Source organism: Symphalangus syndactylus, chromosome 4, assembly GCF_028878055.3.
Source record: "Symphalangus syndactylus isolate Jambi chromosome 4, NHGRI_mSymSyn1-v2.1_pri, whole genome shotgun sequence".
In the NCBI taxonomy this organism is placed as follows: domain Eukaryota; kingdom Metazoa; phylum Chordata; class Mammalia; order Primates; family Hylobatidae; genus Symphalangus; species Symphalangus syndactylus.
This window is the reverse complement of record NC_072426.2, coordinates 76,659,315-76,678,121: the sequence shown is the minus strand read 5'-3', so window position 1 is coordinate 76,678,121 and position 18,807 is coordinate 76,659,315. Positions and strand designations below refer to the sequence as shown.

The window sequence follows — 18,807 nt, the reverse complement described above, 5'->3', positions numbered from 1 at the left end:
AGGAAGTCATGAAGCACACGGCATTGTAACTGCACTGGAAAGGCCTTTGTAAGGGTTTCCAAGTGTCCTTCACTCAACAATAGCATTTGAGTGTGACAACTGTTGGTGGAAAAAAGAAAGTCACTCAAGAGAGCTGAATAACCTTATCAATTTTTGGAGATTTTAATTTTTAACGGCATTTATTATATTAAGTTTGAACAGAAAGAATAAGCTAATGTTTTAGATCATAATTGTTCTCTGTGTGAACATCATAACTCTTCAGATAAAGATCTAGGTGAGGCTCCGTGGAATTCGAGCTGGCACTGACCTTAAGGCCCCAGGCTGCATATTTTACAAAGGCTGATGACAAACTCCTCTCGCTCTCCAACAAAGAGACAACCGGAAAATGTGCAATACCACTGTGCTGAGAGCAGAAAACGGGGACTGGACCTAAGCAAACCTCCAGATCGTTAAAGCAGCAGAAAAAGAAGACTGTGACTCAATCTTCACCCAGATCCCGGAGATTCCACTCCTTTACAGACATGAGGCGCTTGAACCTCCCAAGCTCTTCACAGAGGTCAGTGCTCACTGGCTCAGTACAAAAAGCTGACTACATTTTCTTCTGACTTTGTAACTTACCTTAGTTGATGAATATTAATAACTCTATTAGTAATATTTAAGAGAATACTTAATGTTTGGGAAAAAAAACAAACAGTCATGAACCAGGTGTGATATTCCATTACGGCTAACTGAAGCAATCAGACAACACAATACATCCTGTAACAGAGGGAAAGCAGTTGCTACATTGGGGAGATAAGGCATTCATGGTAAGCTCGACTTAAAAATATGTAATTTAGCAAAACTTGCCAATAAAACTATAGTCAAGGGTCAGCTGCAACTTCTTTAGTAAACTTCCACTTGGATATTTTAACTCTCTGCCAAGTAAAATAATACACGGTTGATTTTTCTAAACAATATCCCACGACCATTGCTAACAGGTCACTCTTACTCAATTATGTTTTCAGATTTAATTCATGAGAATGACTATCCTAAGAAGTCTCTCTTGAAACCACAGGTTAATGAGCAACTATGGAGCTACAAAGAGGCATCAGCTGACTGCACATCACAAAGCTGTTCAGAGGCATTTGGAGGGCATCAAACAAAACTTGCGGAATTGAGGATATATGCAAATGAGATCCCAATGATGCTGAAATTATTCCAATCCGATTTTAAAGAGTAATACTAGGCCAGTTAATTGTCTGAATCTGTACCAGATATAATTTCCTTCCGGACTTTAATCCTGCCATCTTTCAGCTGTTTGGTTTGGATGATTAGAGCATGTTCCAACACGGCTGAGGTTGAAATCATACCGGTGAAGACTGTGAAGTGAGTTGGTAGCTTCATTCCATTCTTAATTATACCCTAATTCCAGAGTGCCATCTCATAAACATACTATTTGGGGGGAATGGGGGTAACTACCTAAACTCCCTGTATTCAGCAATGCTCCATAAATTACCACTTTTGTGGCCAACAAAAATTATTTTAAAGGAGTAATTATTATTTTCTGTTTATAAAATTTCTGCCAGTTTCACATTTGGATTCTTTTTGTACCTGATGCTGGAAGATTTTCCAATAGCCTGGAATATACATTTATATTATGAATATAAGTTAATAAATTAATATAAAGTATAATCTTTACCCTAAACTACAGCAATAACCTCCTTGCTGGTACCCCTGGAGAGATCTTAATACAAATCTTACATGATTCTGTTGGTATCCTGTGGATATGGGTTATAGTGTGTCCCCTCTTCCAAAATGCGTTGTTGAAGTCCTAACCCCAAGTGCCTCAGAATAAGGCCTTATTTGGAGACAAGGCCTTTACAGAGGTAGTGGAGTTAAAATGAGGTCATTAGGGCAGGACCTAATACAATATGATTGGGGCCCTTACATTAAGGGGAAACTTGGAGACAGACATGCACACAGGAGAACGCTGCGTGAGCATGAGGCTGGGCACCCACACATTGTAATATGTCAGAGAGAGGCCTGGAACAGAATCTTCCTCCACAGCCCTTGGAACTAACCCGGCCAGTGCCTTGATTTCAGATTTCTGGCCTCCAGGACTGGGAGACAATGAAGTTCTGGTGTTGAAGACACCCAGTGTGCAGTACAATGTTCTGGCAGCCCCAGGGAATTAACAAAATATCTGTCTAAAGACCTTGATGGCTCCCTCCCACCTGAAGCAAAGCTGGCGATCCACAGGCTGGGAGTAGCTCACAGACAGGTTTCGTTTGGCTTGGAGATTCTTTTAAAAATCCCAGCTAACAACAGGGAACATTCAAAAATAAGTCTGGGTTTCTTTGAACACTGGAAGGCCCCAGCCCCTCATTTCTACATGGCAAGGATTAGTCATGTTGTGATTTTCAAATGTTACTGAGTGTACATGCATGCACACATGAACACAAGCTTGCTTAGCATTTGCCATCAGTAACAACCCCCTCTGCCCTCTAAAAGGAGGCCTTTGCAGCCCAGGAAATGATCCTGATCATCTACCTAAAAATGTATATAAGCAGAAAAGAAAGAACAAAACAGCACAGTGTGCAGCAAAGAGTGAACACAACAAGCCTGAGACTGCCATGCTCAGAACAGGCTGCTTCTGGGGCTGACCTCAGTTGGCATTTGACAGTGTCCATTTCAGGAGGGCTCCTAGCATTCCCAGGACAGGTAAGAGCAGCTCACTATGCACACAAGGTGTACAAACAAGGTGGTTTATGCTGAGCCTGCTTTCCTTCTGGGACTCTGGAATTTTGACATGTGCTAAACGGAGGATGTCTGCATAACCAACACTCAATACAAACCTTGGGTGCTGTCTCTAATGGGCTTTGCTGGTGGACAACATCTTAGAAGTATAGTCATATGTCATTTAACAATGGGTACATTCTGAAAAATGCTTCATTAGGCAATTCGATCCTTGTGGGAATACCATAGAGTGCACTTACACAAAAGCAGGTGTTATGGCCTACTACAAACCTAGGCTGTGTGGTATGACCTATTGCTCCAAGGCTGCAAACCTGTACAGCATGTGACTGTACTGAATACTGTTGGTAATTGGAACACAATGATGAGTATTTGTGTATCTAAATATATCTAAACAAAGAAAAAGTACCATAAAAATATGGTATTGAAGATAAAAATGGTCCACCTGTACAGGGCACTTACAGTAAATGGAGCTTGCAGGACTGGAAGTTGCTCTGGATGAGTGAGTGGTGAGTGAATGTGAATCGTAGGGCATTACTGTACACTACTGTGGACTTGATAAATGCTGTACATTTAGGCTCTATTAAATTTATGAAAAAGATTTTCTGTAATAATAAATTAACCTTAGCTTACTGTAACTTTAAAAATTTTTTAAACTTTGGACTCTTTTGTAGTAACGCTTAGATAAAAACACACATTATATAGCTGTACAAAAATATTTTCTCTCTTTATATCCTTATTCTACAAGCTATTTTATATTTAAGTTAGTTTTTAATTTCTAAACTTTTTTGTTAAAAACTAAGACATCAACACACATTAGCCTAGACCTACACAGAGTGAGGATGATCAGTATCGCTGTTTTCCGCCTCCACTTCTTGCCCCACTGCCAGGTCTCCAGAGGCAATAATACACACAAAGCAGTGGTCTCCTGCCTGCTTCCAGAACACCTCCTGAAGGACCTGCCTAAGGCTGTTTCACAGTTAACTTCTTTTTTTTTTTTTTTTAATAAGTAGAAGGAGTACCTTCTAAAGTAAGAATAAAAAGTATAGTATAGTAAACACATAAAACAGTAACAGAGTCGTTTATTATCAAGTATTATATGTACCGTGCACATACTAGACTTTTACATGTCTGACAGCACAGGTTTGCTTATATCAGCATCACCACAAACACCTGAAACCTAGGATACACTAGGATGTTATGACGTCACTAGGCGACAGGAATTTCTGAGCTCCACTATAATCTTCTGGACAAATGTCATATATGTGGTCCGTCATTGACTGAAACACCATTATGTGGCACATGACCGTATTGTTACAACTCATTGCCGGGGGATCAACTGTGTCCTGTATGACTCCACTGGGAGAGGACTCTTTTTCCTTCAGACTTCGCCCCATGGGCCCTCCCCTTTTTGCTGATTTTGCATTGTACCCTGACATTGTAGTATGTCATAGCTGTAGAACTATATGCTGGGTCCTGTGAGTCCTTTTAGTGAATAATCAAACCTGAGGTGGTCTCGGGGACTCCCAACACACACAGTATTACAAATGGCAGGCTGCCCCCAATTAGTGGGGTTTTAAACAAATATACAAGATTATGAACAGCATTCTTTACTGAAATTTTTTTAAAAATGAAACAGATGGAAAAGAGTAGATCTAACAAGTTGAGGTATCTGTTTATGAAATCTTGGGCAGTGGTGTGCGCTAAGATGAACATAATTTGTATTGCACTTGCCTTTAACTTTACTGAATTTGCATTAGCATGGCAACTCTTAGACTCCCTCTCACTAAGTTTAGATAACGAGTGACTTGACCACCACTTATTATTTGTTAGCAATTGGAGGAACAACTGAATATGTCTGGACTCATCACTGAATAGATGCCACCTGAATAACAGCTTTTGAATTCCTCAGAATCTATTAAAAGTGACCCATAAAAGAAGTCTTTCAGGGTCAGACTCAATTGATTCCACAGTCACTTCACCATCAGAGCACCAGACTCTGAGAAGGGATTTGGAGGCTGCAGTTCAGGGGTTGAATGGCAGGCATCGGACAGCCGTGCAGCAATGGCTGGGCCCTGCCAAGGCCTTCCCCAGGCTGAGACCCAACCCCACTTGGCATAACCAGTGGTCCTGACAGGCTGATATAACAAGCACTCTTCTCAGAATGCATCACGTAGGCAGGTGGAACACAACTGCCTGCATAAGTGTGGGCTGCACAGAGTGACCTCATTCCAAGGACACACAGTACAGAAAGTGGAGAAAAAGAGTGACTACAAAGCAGAGAAACCTGACAAACACAACCTCAGCCAGGGATCAAGGTTATCATCAACAGTCATGAGTCATGTTGATCAAATGTACCTTTGATGTGATGTGATAAGAATGGTGCTTTACCTTTGTTATTTTCCTCCAAAAAAACATATAATCCCAGTCTAATCATGACAAAAACATCAGACAAATCCCAAGTTAGGGACATTCTACAAAAAAACTAGCCAGCACTCCTCAAAACTGTCAAGATCGTCAAAAACAAGGAAAGCCTGAGAAACTATCACAGCCAAGAGGAGACTTGGGAGACACGGCAACTAGATACAATATGGTGTCCTGGATGGGATCCTAAAGAAGAAAAGGGATGCTGGGTTACAACAACTAAATACAATACGGTGTCCTGGATGGGATCCTAAAGAAGAAAAGGGATACTGGATAATGACAACTAGATACAACTTGGTGTCCTGGATGGGATCCTAAAGAAGAAAAGGGATGCTTGGTAATGACAACTAGATACAAGATGCTGTCCTGGATGGGATCCTAAAGAAGAAAAGGGATGCTGGGTAAAAACTAAGTAAACTGGAGTAAAAATGAACTTCAGTTAATAATAATATATGGGCAGGTATGGTGGTTCACACCTGTAATTCTAGCACTCTGGGAGGCCGAGGAGGAAGAGTCACTTGAGGACAGGAGTTCAAAGCTGGCCTGGGCAACACAGCAAGACCCAGTATCTACAAAATATTTTTAAAAATTAAGCAAGTTTGAAGGTGCACAGCTGTAGTTCCAGCTACTCAGGAGGCTGCAGGGACAGGATCACTTGAGCACAGGAGTTTGAGGCTGCAGAGAGCCATGAATGGTGCCAATGCACTTTAGCCAGGGCAACAGAATGAGATCCGTCTCAAAACTAATAGTTAGAATAATAATATAACAGCATCAGTTCATTAGGTGTAACAAATAGATCACACTAAGATACTCAATTATGTACATTATATCATATAATTTTATAATATTATAAATGTTAAAAATAAACTGGATGTGGGATTTATAGGAACTCTGCTTTCTTCACAATTTTTATGTAAATCTAAAAGTAATTTAAAACAAAAGTTTATTTAAAAAATACATCTATGGAAATGAAAGTATAACCCAGCAAAACTTATGCAATGCAACTAAAGCTTAGAAATTCATAACTGTAGACGCCTGTATTAAAAAAAAATCTCAAATCAATAACCTAACCTTCCACATTAAGCAACTAGAAGAGCAAACTGAAACTAAGGTAAGTAGAAGGAAGGAAGTAATTAAGATTAAAGTGGAAAGAAATGAAATAGAAATACTAAAACGAGAGAAAAATCTATGAAACTGAAAGTTGATTCCTTGGAAAAAACAACAAAATTCAAAAACCTGAAGGCAGACCAACCAAGAAAAAGAGAGATGGCTCAAATGAGTAAAATCAGAAACAAAACAGAGGACATTATAGACTTTACAGAAATAAAAAAGAATCATAAAGGAATACTTGGAACAAATGCATGACAACAAATTGGATAATGCTGATGAAATGGACAAATTCCTAGAAAAACACAAACTACTGCAACTGACTCAAGAAGAGATAACCTGAATAGACCTATAAGAAAAAAGCAGAGACTGATTAGTAAAGTAGAAACTTCCAACACAGAAAAACCCTGACCAACATGGCTTCAGTGATAAATTCTACCAAACATTTAAATGAGAATACCAACCTTTCACAAACTCTTCAAAAAAAAAAAAGAAGTAGAAGGAATATTTCTCAATTTGTTGTTCTATGAGGCTACTATTACCCTGATACCAAAACCAAAGCTATCATAAGACCAAATTCCTTACAAATATGGATGTAATTATCAACAAAAGACTAGCAAGCTGAGTCCAGCGACATATAAAAAGAATTATACACCATGACCAACTGGGAATTATCCCAGGAATGCGGGGTTGATTTAACATATTAATAGAACAAAAGACAAAAACTACATGATCAATCACAATAGACGCAGAAAAGCATTTAACAGAATCTAATTTCCTTTCAAAATAAAAACACTACACAAATTAAGAATAAAAGGAAACTTCCTCAATCTGATAAAGGACATCTACAAAAAACTCACAGCACACAGCACATTTAATGGAAAAGAATGGAAAGCTTCACACCTAATACCAATAACAAGACAAGGATGTGCACTCGTGATACTTCTATTCAACACTTTACTAGAGGTAATAACTATGGCAACTAGGCAAGAAAACTAAATAAAAGGCATCCGTAATGAAAAGGAAGAAGTAAAACTATCTCTACTTGCAGGTGATCTTCCCATGTAACATTCTAAAGAATCTACTAAAAAAATTATTAGAATAAATGAATTCAGCAATGTGGCAGGGTACAAGATCAATCTACAAAAATAAATTGTATTTCTATAGTCTAGCAATAAACCACCAAAAATGAAATTAAGAAAACAATTCAATTTATAATGGCATGAAAAAGAGTTAAATACTTAGGAATAAATTTTCTTTTCTTTTTTGAGACGGAGTCTCACTCTGTCACCAGGCTGGAGTGCAGTGACGCAATCTTGGCTCACTGCAACCTCCGCCTCCCAAGCGATTCTCCTGCCTCAGCCTCCCGAGTAGCTGGGACTACAGGTGCATGTCACCACACCCAGCTAATTTTTGTGTTTTTAGTAGAGATGGCGTTTCACCATATTGGCCAGGATGGTCTCGATCTCTTGACCTCGTGACCCGCCCTCCTCAGCCTCCTAAACTGCTGGGATTACAGGCGTGAGACACCGCACCCGGCCCCCTAGGAATAAATTTAACAAAAGAAGTATAAGATTTGTATATTGAAAACTATAGAAAAACATTGACAAAATGAAAGAAAATCTAAATAAATAGAAAGATATTCCATGTTAGAAGAGATTTGAATGCTTAACATTGCTAAGACTGCAATACTTCCCAAACTGATCTACATATTCAATGCAATTCCTACTAAAATCCCAAAATTTTTGAGGTGGTAGGTGCTGACAGAAATTGACAAGCTAATTCTAATGTTCATAGGGAAATGCAAGGATCATGGATAGCATGGCCAAAACAACACTGAGAGAGAAAACGCTGGAGACTCATACTTTCCGATTTCAACTTCAAATCTATGGTAATCAAGACAGTGTAGTACTGATATAAGGATACACATATAGATCAATGGAACAAAACTGAAAACCCAGAAATAAACCTTCATGTTTATGGTCAAGTGATTTTTGACAAGGGTGATGAGATAGTTCAATGGGGAAAGGATAAAAGCACTGGGACAACTGGATATCCAAATGCACAGGAACGAAATGTGGACCCCTAACTCACAAAAATTAGCTCAAAATTAATGATAGACCTAAATGTAAGAACTACAATTATAAAACTCCTAAAGGAAGATATAGGGGTAAATCATCATGACCATGGGTTATGCAATGATTCTTAGACAAGCACAAGTGACAAAAGAAATACACTGGGCTTCGTGAAAATCAAAACCTAAGTTGCAAACTGATACCATTACAAAAAAGAAATGACAAAACAGATAAGAAAATGTGTGTGAATCATATACCTGACAAAGGACTTGTATCCAGAACATATAAAGAACTCCTGTAATGCAACAACCAAAAGACAACCCGTTCTTAAAATGGGCAAAGAATGTAAATAGATACTTCTCCAAAGAAAACATACAAGTGGTCAATAAACACATGAAAAGATGCTCAACCGTCATTAATCCTCAGGGAAATGCAAATAAAACCAATGACCTAACCCTTCAAACCCACTAGAATGGCTAACATGAAAAAGAGACACTAACAAGCATTGATAAGGATGCGATGTGGAGAAACTGAAAATCTCATTATGTTGCCAAAGGAAATCTGAAATTGTGCAGTCACTTTGAAAAACAGTCAATCTGCTGTTACTCAAAACAGAGTTACCATATGACCCAGCAATTCCACTTCTAGATATATAGCAAAAGAAATGAAGACATATGCCCACATATAAACTGTATCAGTCCATTTTCATGCTGCTGATAAAGACATACCTGAGACTGGGCAATCTATGAAAGAAAGAAGGTTTAATTGAACTTACAGTTCCACATGGCTGGGGAAGCCTCACAATCATGGCAGAAGGCAAGGAGGAGCAGGTCATGTCTTACACGGATGGCAGCAGGCAGAGAGAGAATGAGAGCCAAGGGAAAGAAGTTTCCTTTTACAAAACCATCAGATCTCGTAAGACTTATTCACTACCACGAGAACAGTATGGGGGACACCAGTGCCATGATTCAATTATCTCCCACAACAATGGGATTTATGGGAGATACAATTCAAAATGAGATCTTGGTGGGGACACAGCCAAACCGTATCATTCCACCCCAGGCCCTCCCAAATCTCATGTCCTCACATTTCAAAACCAATCATGCCTTCCTAACAGTCCCTCATTTCAGCATTAACTCAAAATTCCACAGTCCAAAGTCTCATCCAAGACAAGGCAAGTTCCTTCCACCTATGAGCCTGAAAAATCAAAAGCAAGCTAGTTACTTCCTAGATACAATGGGGGTACAGGTAATGGGTAAATACAGCCATTCCAAAGGGAAAAAATTGGCCAAAACAAAGAAGTTACAGGGCCCAAGCAAGCCCGAAATCCAGCGGGGCAGTCAAATTTTAAAGCTCTAAAATGATCTCCTTTGACTCCAGGTCATGCTGGTCCAAAAGGTGGCTTCTGACAGTCTTGGGCAGCTCCACCCCTGTGGTTTTGCAAGGAATAGTCCCCCTCCTGGCTGCTTTCACAGGCTGGCATTGAGTGTCTGCAATTTTTCCAGGTGCACAGTGCAAGCTGCTGGTGGATCTACCATTCTGGGGTCTGGAGCATGGTGGCCCTCTTCTCACAGCTCCACTAGGCAGTGCCCCAGCAGGGACTCTGTGTGGGGGCTCTGACCTCACATTTCCCTTCCACACGGTCCTAGCAGAGGTTCTCCATGAGGGCCCTGCCCCTGAAGCAAACTTTTGCCTGGGCATCCAGGCATTTCCATACATCTTCTGAAATCTAGGCAAACCTCAATTCTTGACTTCTGGACACCCACAGGCTCAATGACACACAGAAAGTGCCAAGGCTTGGGGCTTCTACCCTCTGAAGCAACAGCCCAAGCTGTGCCTTGGCCCCTTTTAGTTATGACTGGAGTGGCTGGGATGCACGGCACCAAGTCCCTAGACTGCACATAGCACAGGAACCCTGGGCCCAGGCTACAAAACGCTTTTCTCCTAGACCTCCAGGCCTGTAATGGGAGGGGTTGCCCTGAAGACCTCTGACATGCCCTGGAGACATTTTCCCCATTGTCTTGGGGATTAACATTCTCTCCTGCAAATTTCTGCAGCCCGCATGAATTTCTCCTCAGAAAATGGTGTTTCTTTTCTATCAGACTGTCAGGCTGCAAATTTTGTGAACTTTTATGCTCTGCTTCCCTTATAAAACTGAATGCCTTTAACAGCACCCAAGTCACCTCTTGCTTGGAAATTTCTTCCACCAGATACCCTAAATCATCTCTCTCAAGTTCAAAGTTCCACAAATCTCTACTGCAGGGACAAAATGCCACCAATTTCTTTGCTAAAACATAACAAGAGTCACCTTTGCTCCAGTTCCCAACAAGTTCCTCATCTCCATCTAAGGCCACCTCAGCCTGAACCTTATTGTCCATATTGCTATCACCACTTTGGGCAAAGCCATTCAACAAGTCTCTAGGAAGTTCCAAATTTTCCCACATTTTCCTGTGTTCTTCTGAGCCTTTCAAACTGTTCCAATCTCTGCCTGTTACCCAGTTCTAAAGTCACTTCCATATTTTTGGGTATCTTTTCAGCAGCACCCCACTCTACTGCTACCAATTTACTGTATGAGTCCATTTTCACACTGATGATAAAGACATATCCGAGACTGGGAAAAAAAAAGAGGTTTAATTGGACTTGCAATTCCACATAGCTGGGGAGGCCTCAGAATCATGGCGGAGGGCAAAAGGGACTTCTTACATGGTGCCAGCAAGAGAAAATAAGAAGGATGCAAAAATGGAAACCCCTGATAAACCCATCAGATCTCATAACACTTATTCACAACCACAAGAACAGTATGGGGGAAACTGCTGCCATGTTTCAGTTATCTCCCACCAGGTCCCTCCCACAATAATGGGAGTTATGGGACATACAATTCAAGATGAGATTTGGGTGGGGACACAGCCAAACTACATCACAAACTTATACAAATCTTATCACAAACTTATGTTCATAGCAGCAGTATTCATAATAACCAGAAAGTAGAAACAAGTTAAATGTCCACCAACTGATGAATGAGTAAACAAAATGAAGTACAGCGACCCTCAGCATCTGTGGAAGGTTGGTTCCAGGGCCCCCTGTGGATACTAAAACCTGAGGATGCTCAAGTCCCTGATATAAAATGGCAGAGCCATTTTCATATAACTTATGCACATCATCTTGTATATTTAAATCATCTCTACATGAGTTATAATACCTAATACAATGTAAATGCTAGGTAAATTGTGGTTATACTGTTTTGTTTAGGGAATAATGACAAGAAGAAAATTCTGTACATGTTCAGCACAGATGCAACCATCACAGGCCTAACCACATTTTCAATTTGCAGTTGGCTGAATCTTCAGGTGCAAAACCCTTGTACGAGGAGGGCCAACATTCACTCTGTCTCTCATATATATACATACACATACACATATACATATACATATACATATACATATACATATACATATACATATACATATATACATATACATATACATAGAGAGAGAGAGAGAGAGAGCTAAAAGCCTGTGGGTTGTGACCAACTCAGCATTCCACTGGAGGCTATATGATCAAACAGCAGACTGTTTATCATGAATGCAGGGTGTGGGCAAACTCACAACTGCACCTGCCACCAGAAGGTTTGCTGAGTGTAATCACTCCCTGGTGCCGTGCTCCTTGAGGTTATCTACTGGAACATCTAGAGACTACTGTTCAGAGAATGCAGCTGTGCAGGCCTGCACTAAGTCAAGCAGCTGACTGACAACCACCCCCTTCTCCGTATCTCCTTTACTCAATAAATACGAAGGGCTATAGAAGCTCTGGGCCCTTGTTCACTAAAAGCAAGGAGCCCGCTGACCCCTTCTTCCAAATACATTCTTTTGTCTTTATTCTTGCATTCGTCCTCCTTTGTTCACTCCAACAGGGATTAGGGCTGCAGCATATATATATATATATATGTATGTATCTCCATTCAATGGAACATTATTTGCAATAAAAAAGGACATACTATACATGCTACAATGTGGATGAAACCTGAAAACATATGCTAAGTAAAAGAAGCCAGTCATGAACTATCATATGAGATACTATTGATATAAAATGTTCAGAATAGGCAAATGAGATAGAAATTTGATTAGTGGTTTCCTGGGCCTGGGTGGAGGCTAAGAATGCGGAGTGAATGCCAAAGGGTAAGGGGTTTCTCTATGCAGTGAAGGGAATATTCTGAAATTAGGTTGTAGTGATGGTTGTACAATGTACTAAAACCCACTGAAATGCTCACTTTAAATGATTGAATTGTATGATATATAAAATATGTCTCAATAAAGCTATTAAAAAATAGGAAATAAAGAAACGGACCACACCCCCTCCTGTCTGGTCAGCTGTCACTTTGCCACCTTGATCTCTTCTTGGTTCCCCTTCCCTTATGCCTAAATCCCTCCATCAATCACCAACTTCCTCTCTTTCTCCCTCTCCCATCACTGTGGCTCTGCAGACAGAACTAACCTCACACGGAATGCTCCATCAAGGTTCAGCTGAGTGATGTCCCTGAAGTTGACGAGTTTGCTTCTGTCCCTTCAGAAAGCTTAAGCAAGGCTGGGTGTGGTGGCACATGCCTGTAATCCCAGAACTTTGGGAGGCTGAGGTGGGCAGATCACTTGAGGTCAGGAGTGACCAGCCTGGCCAACATGGTGAAACTCCCTTCTCTACTAAAAATCCAAAAAAATTAGCAGGGCATGGTGGTGCACGCCTGTAATCCCAGCTACTCAGAAGGCTGAGGCAGGAGAATCGTTTGAACCTGGGAGGTGGAGGGTGTAGTGAGCTGAGATTGTGCCACTGTACTCCAGCCTGAGCAACAAAGTGAGACTCCATCTCAAAAAAAAAAAAAAAAAAAAAAAAAAAAAAAAAAAAAAAAAAAGGTTAAGCAATGAATGAAATGTGTCAAATGTTCTAAAACTTCTGGGGCAGGGGAAGATCATGAATAATGCTCCTTATGTTTCAGGCACATCACCACCATGTACTTCAGCCAGTAGGCAGTTATTACTGTGCTCACTACATGTTCAACAAATACTTACTGAGCATTTATTATGAGCTGGGCTGCGTTCCAGATGTTGGTCATATTGTAGTAAACCAAATGGACAAAAAGACAAGACATTTCTTACTCATGGGGCTTACTGACAAAACAATAAAATTAATTATTTCAACCTAAAGCATGCTGACAGGTGATAAGCACGTAGAGAAAAAGCAGGAAGTAATCAGCAGGGAGTGCAGTGCAGGAGGGAGGCTGCAACTTCAGATACAGTGGCCAGGCAACAGCTCCCTGATGTGCCCTTTGAGCAAAGATGGGGAGGAGGAAGGCAGGACACATCTCAAACACACCTGGGACAGAAGGGGCTGGGTGCCAAGGCGTGGAGGAAGTCCCGAGGCAGGTGTGTGTCCCGTACATCCAGGGAACAGAGCAGCTGCAGCATGACACTGAGGACAGTGGAGGCAGCTGGGCAGAGATGAAAGAGAGGCTTAATCTTGCTAGGCCCCATCAGTCACGTAAGGGCTTTGTGTTTTCCTTTGAGGAAGATGGGAACCACTACAGATTCTGAACAGAGGAGCGTGCAAAGTGAGAAAAAAAGAGCAGGACCAAGCTCCTTCAGCTGTGGGTCATGACTGATTTTTCTACAGATGAACATCTGACCCCAAAGGAACTGGGGCCAGTCAAAATCTCCCCTCTCCAAAACTGAAAGAGGAGACTGGGTTAGAGGGTGTGCGGCCTTAAACGGAGAGGTGATGAAGCTAGGGTGGGGAAAGGTATTAATACTGTCCTGCCACATCCCATCTGAAGCAAGAAAGCCGATCTGCACATTAAGGCCCCAGAGCCACTGGTCAAAACCAGTCTATTTCATAGGACAAATGAAGATTTCAATAGTTACAATTATTCATAAGAAAAGTGCCAGTCCTACACTACTCCAAAGAAATGAACTCATCAGCCCTGTCACCTTTGGTGAGTGATGCAGAGGGCAGAAAGGGATGCCTGTTAGATACTCTCTCAAGGCAGACACTGGGTGAGCTGTGGGGTTTAAATGCTGGCCCTGAACATCCTTCAAGCTAAATAATAACCCCGACCAGGAAGACACTATCATTCACAGCCAGGCCATATTTTTCTTAGGAATTAAAGGTAGAAAAAATCCCCACCACTTTCCACCTACAGCAACTTCAAAATAAATCCTTCCTCATAGCATGTATTCCAGTACTAATTTCATCTATGGTTTCATCTGCTTTTCTTAATTTTCTTTTCCCTTCACTCAATTTCCCTACATAAAAATCTCAACCCTGTTGCCCTGTTGTGTGTTTTGGTTAGAACTTAAAATCCCTTTGAGGAACAAAGCTGGGTAATACATACATTTCTCAATTACGACATAGGAACCTGCAATCATTCCTAATCATCTAATGATTACTTGATTGTCTGTTCTATTATCCTTCAGGCTGCGAGTTCAATGAGAAGGAATGAACAAGCGGATGAACAGATGAATGAATGAGCAACAAGCCAACAGGGTTTCTGTTCAGTTAGCCTCAGAGCACACAGCTCTTCATGTGGCAGAGACACAAAAGAGTCCTTCGGTCGCCTGTAAAGCTTCTACTAGACAATTGTCTCTTCTCAGAAACTACAGGAAATGGTATTCTGATCTCCAGGATAGCTCATGCACAGGCAAAGCTAATTTCTCATCTAAGTTACACACAATGTAAAAAGGTCAGTAACAAAAAGGGTTCCATTGTTAAATCTATTTCCCAAGTGAGATTTGACCTAAATAGTGCATAACATTTTAAGAATCCAAGTAAGAATACTTCTTCTTTTGAGACAGGGTCTCGCTCTGCCCCTCAGGCTGGAGGGCAGTGGCATGATCACAGCTCACTGCAGCCTGACCTCCTGGGTGTAAGTGATCCTTTCACCTCAGCCTCCCAAGTAGCTGGGACCACAGGCACGTGCCACCATGCGCAGCTGACTTTTAAATTTTGTAGAGTTGGACTTTCACTATGTTGTCCAGACTGGTCTCAAACTCCTGGGCTCAAGTGACCCTCTCACCTTGGCCTCCCAAAGTGCTGAAATTACTGACGTGAGCCATGGAGCCCAGACGTAAAAACAAATTTTTATTTTTTCTTGAGTCTTAAAATATACATTACCTCCATACTGTCTCTGAATATCCTGCAGACACATTTACTCAAAAGTCACAAAACAGAAGCTAGGAATATACACACTCCTTCGTAGACAAGTGTTCATATAAGATGAATGTATTCATCATATCTTACTAATATTATTACAATCTTTGTAGGGAATCAACACCAGGAAACCTAGACATTTATAGGGAGTACCTTGGCCATCTGACCACTCCCTTAGCCCTACTGTTTTACTTACCTGCATTTTTAATTTCAGCATTTATTGGATTTGAACGCGATTTCACAAATGACTTTAGGTGGGGGCTACAGAACAATCTTCACACTCTCTTCCGGGATATCTATCCTCTATTCTCCCAAGAGAATGACAACACTGAAGCTTATGCCACGGTGTCCACAGGGTAACCTGGTGAGGATTCCCTGCTCAAACCCCACTCTGCTGAGTAACAGGAACGGGCCCTGGACCACCTCGGCTGAGGATGGGTGTGGCCATCCTGAGAGCACTCACCAGGGTGACGATGGCACATTCAGCTGTCAGCTGAGCAGCACTGAACAGCGTCCGAACGAACCGGTAAATCTGCTTCTGCTCTGGGTTGTGTTTGTCATAATCTGGTGGCACTTCGGATTTCTGGGGAAGAAAATATTTTCAGATGACTGATCTCCCGATTGGAGCAAAAGAGAAATAATTAAATCATCTCATGAAACACACAGAGGAGATTACCGAAAGAGGGTGAAGATTTTCATCAAAAATATCTAACAGCATCCTTCCATCTGGGTCCCTGGTAGGGAAAATAATAGAAAATGAAACTTACTTTCTGCAAGAATGTCATTCAAATAAAACAAAAATACATTTTAATTCAATGACTCTTTTTTTTTTGGGATACAGAGTCTCACTCTGTTGCCCAGGCTGGAGTGCAGTGGTGCCATCTCAGCTCACTGCAATCTCCCCCTCCTGGGTTCAAGTGATTCTCCTGCTTCAGCCTTCCAAGTAGCTGGGATTACAGGCACATGCCACCACGCCCAGCTAATTTTTTTTTTTTTTTTTTTTTTGTATTTTTAGTAGAGACAAGGTTTCACCACATTGGCCAGGCTGGTCTCGAACTCCTGACCTCAGGAGATCCACCTGCTTTGTCCTCCCAAAGTTCTGGGATTACAGGTGTGAGCCACTGTACCCAGCTAATTCGACTATTTCAAGAAACACAAGTCAGTGCTAAATGGTTATTCATGAATAATGATTTTTCTTGGGTGCAATACTTAATCACTTATGATTAAAATAGCCCAAGGAAATAAAGGTTATAAACCACACTTAGCTAAATTAAGTAAAAATTTAATTTTAACTTTCTGAGTTTTCAAATGAATCGAATCTAGGCAAATGACTTAAATTTGACATCTTATTTCCAAGCAAAGGTTGATGGATCTGCTTAAGCCAACACCATACTGTGTGAGTGATAGGAAAGAAGTGCCAGGGTAAGAATGAATATCAATGTATCCTAGAGATCAGTCTGATTATTCACAACATGCAACGTCACTACTTCATTAAGTTTCACAATTTTATACTGAAAAACAAGAGGTGACAGATAAAAAGTCTTTAGTCAATAACCTATACGTGAACAGTTAGCTCTTACCAGGCTGGTATGTGCACAGAACCACTTCAAGAGGTAGCTTTCACTGTGAACACAGTGCCGTGGGCCGCTGGGCTCTGTGGGGACCCTCTGTACTTCACCAGTGACCGCTCTACTTTCATCTGTTATATGAAATTTAAGTTTTGCCTAAAAAATTTTCTTTAAACAACCAAACTTGGAAACGACAGCTTTTGGCTAGCTGCATGTAATTTCCATAGTCTGTGCTTCAGTGTCAGGCTTCTATAGACCTGTCCCTAACATACACTTATCATGACAAACATTACAATTTCTGCTTTAGAAATTTATCATCTGTGTAAAAATAAAAGAGAAAGAGCTTAACAAAACAGCTCAATTTTCATTCCTACATTTGCATAACGGCAATTATTATTATTATTTTTTGAGACGGAGTCTTGCTCTGTCACCAGGCTGGAGTGCACTGGTGCAATCTCGGCTCACTACAACCTCCACCTCCCGGGTTCAAGCGATTCTCCTGCCTCAGCCTCCTTGTAGAGGCTGCCTCAATATCCCTTGTAGTTGGGATTACAAGCATGCGCCACCACGCCCAGCTGATTTTTGTATTTTTAGTAGAGACGGAGTTTCAGCATGTTGTCCAGGATGGTCTCGATATCCAGACCGCCTGCCTCGGCCTCCCAAAGTGTTGGGATTACAGGCGTAAGCCACTGCGCTCGGCCACAGCAATTATTTTTAAAGCTCTGGGCATTCACACCTGTGCTCATTTACATTTGCCTGCATGAACACAGGCAGCAGAGACAACAGATCAACCCAAGCGAAAGAAAGGTTCAACCCAGCAGGGAGTCTGTGAGCAAAAAGCAGCTTCTGGGTGCACGTGGTTACACTCTGATACCGACCTGGGCTACAAAGAATCAACAGATTCCCTCACCTCATTTACTGAGTTTTCAAATAAACCAAATCTTGAATCTCTATGAGGCATTCAAGATGCTACACGAGAGACAGAACCTGGCCCAGGACCCCATTCCTCAACAGTTGAGCTCCATTCAATTTTCCTGAAGAATGAGAGCCCCTGAAAGCATCCAGCACCCTAGAGAAACATTCGCCTGAAGTAATTTTTAAAATGAGAACAGAGTCTAAAAATATAAATGAGAATTAAGAGTTCAAGCTAAGAAGACTCAGGAAAGGGGATTCTGGAAAATCCTCTGAGAAGTAGACTATTTCCTTACTTTCTCTAAAAGCTGTGTGTCCCAGCTGAACAGCACCACACCACCTTTATCAAGCTAACAGGTCTATCACCAGCACCAAAGGCCAGCCTAGTAGAACAGCGAGGAGAAGGCATGCAGACAGGCATCCCTCCTCATACCTAGAGACATGCAGGTGGCAATCTGTACCTCAATCTTGCTTGTTTACAAATGCTCAATTTTTCTGTTGGACTTTCTCTACTTCCACTCACTTACTTTTGGTGCAATTTACCACCATTAATCTAGGAGAGCAATATGATTAATGGTCTGAGTGGCAGATTGCATTCATTTCCCAATTCCCCAATTTACTAGTTGTATCATCTTAGTCAAATTAATCTCTCTGTGCCTCAATTTCTTTATCTGTAAAATGAAGATACCAGTATCACCTTAAGGAGTTATTAAAGCATTTAAAGAACTGACCAGAGCAGTCAGAGTAGGTGCTTCACAAAGCCAACCACGCTCATTCGGTTTCCACTGATTCAA

The 18,807-nt window shown here is 41.1% G+C and overlaps 1 protein-coding gene across 6 annotated transcripts in view; it reads right to left on the bottom strand.

Annotated features, from left to right (window-relative positions):
• Positions 1 to 18,807, bottom strand: part of CCNY (cyclin Y) — a 299,400-nt gene that overhangs the window by 23,697 nt on the left and 256,896 nt on the right. For all 6 annotated transcript variants that reach the window (XM_055275153.2, XM_055275152.2, XM_055275151.2 and 3 more), the window contains 2 exons: positions 16,210 to 16,267; positions 15,997 to 16,116 (listed from right to left, as the gene is read on the bottom strand). In XM_055275153.2, the coding sequence (XP_055131128.1) occupies positions 15,997 to 16,116; positions 16,210 to 16,267 (178 nt within the window). The remainder of the gene's footprint in view (positions 1 to 15,996; positions 16,117 to 16,209; positions 16,268 to 18,807) is intronic.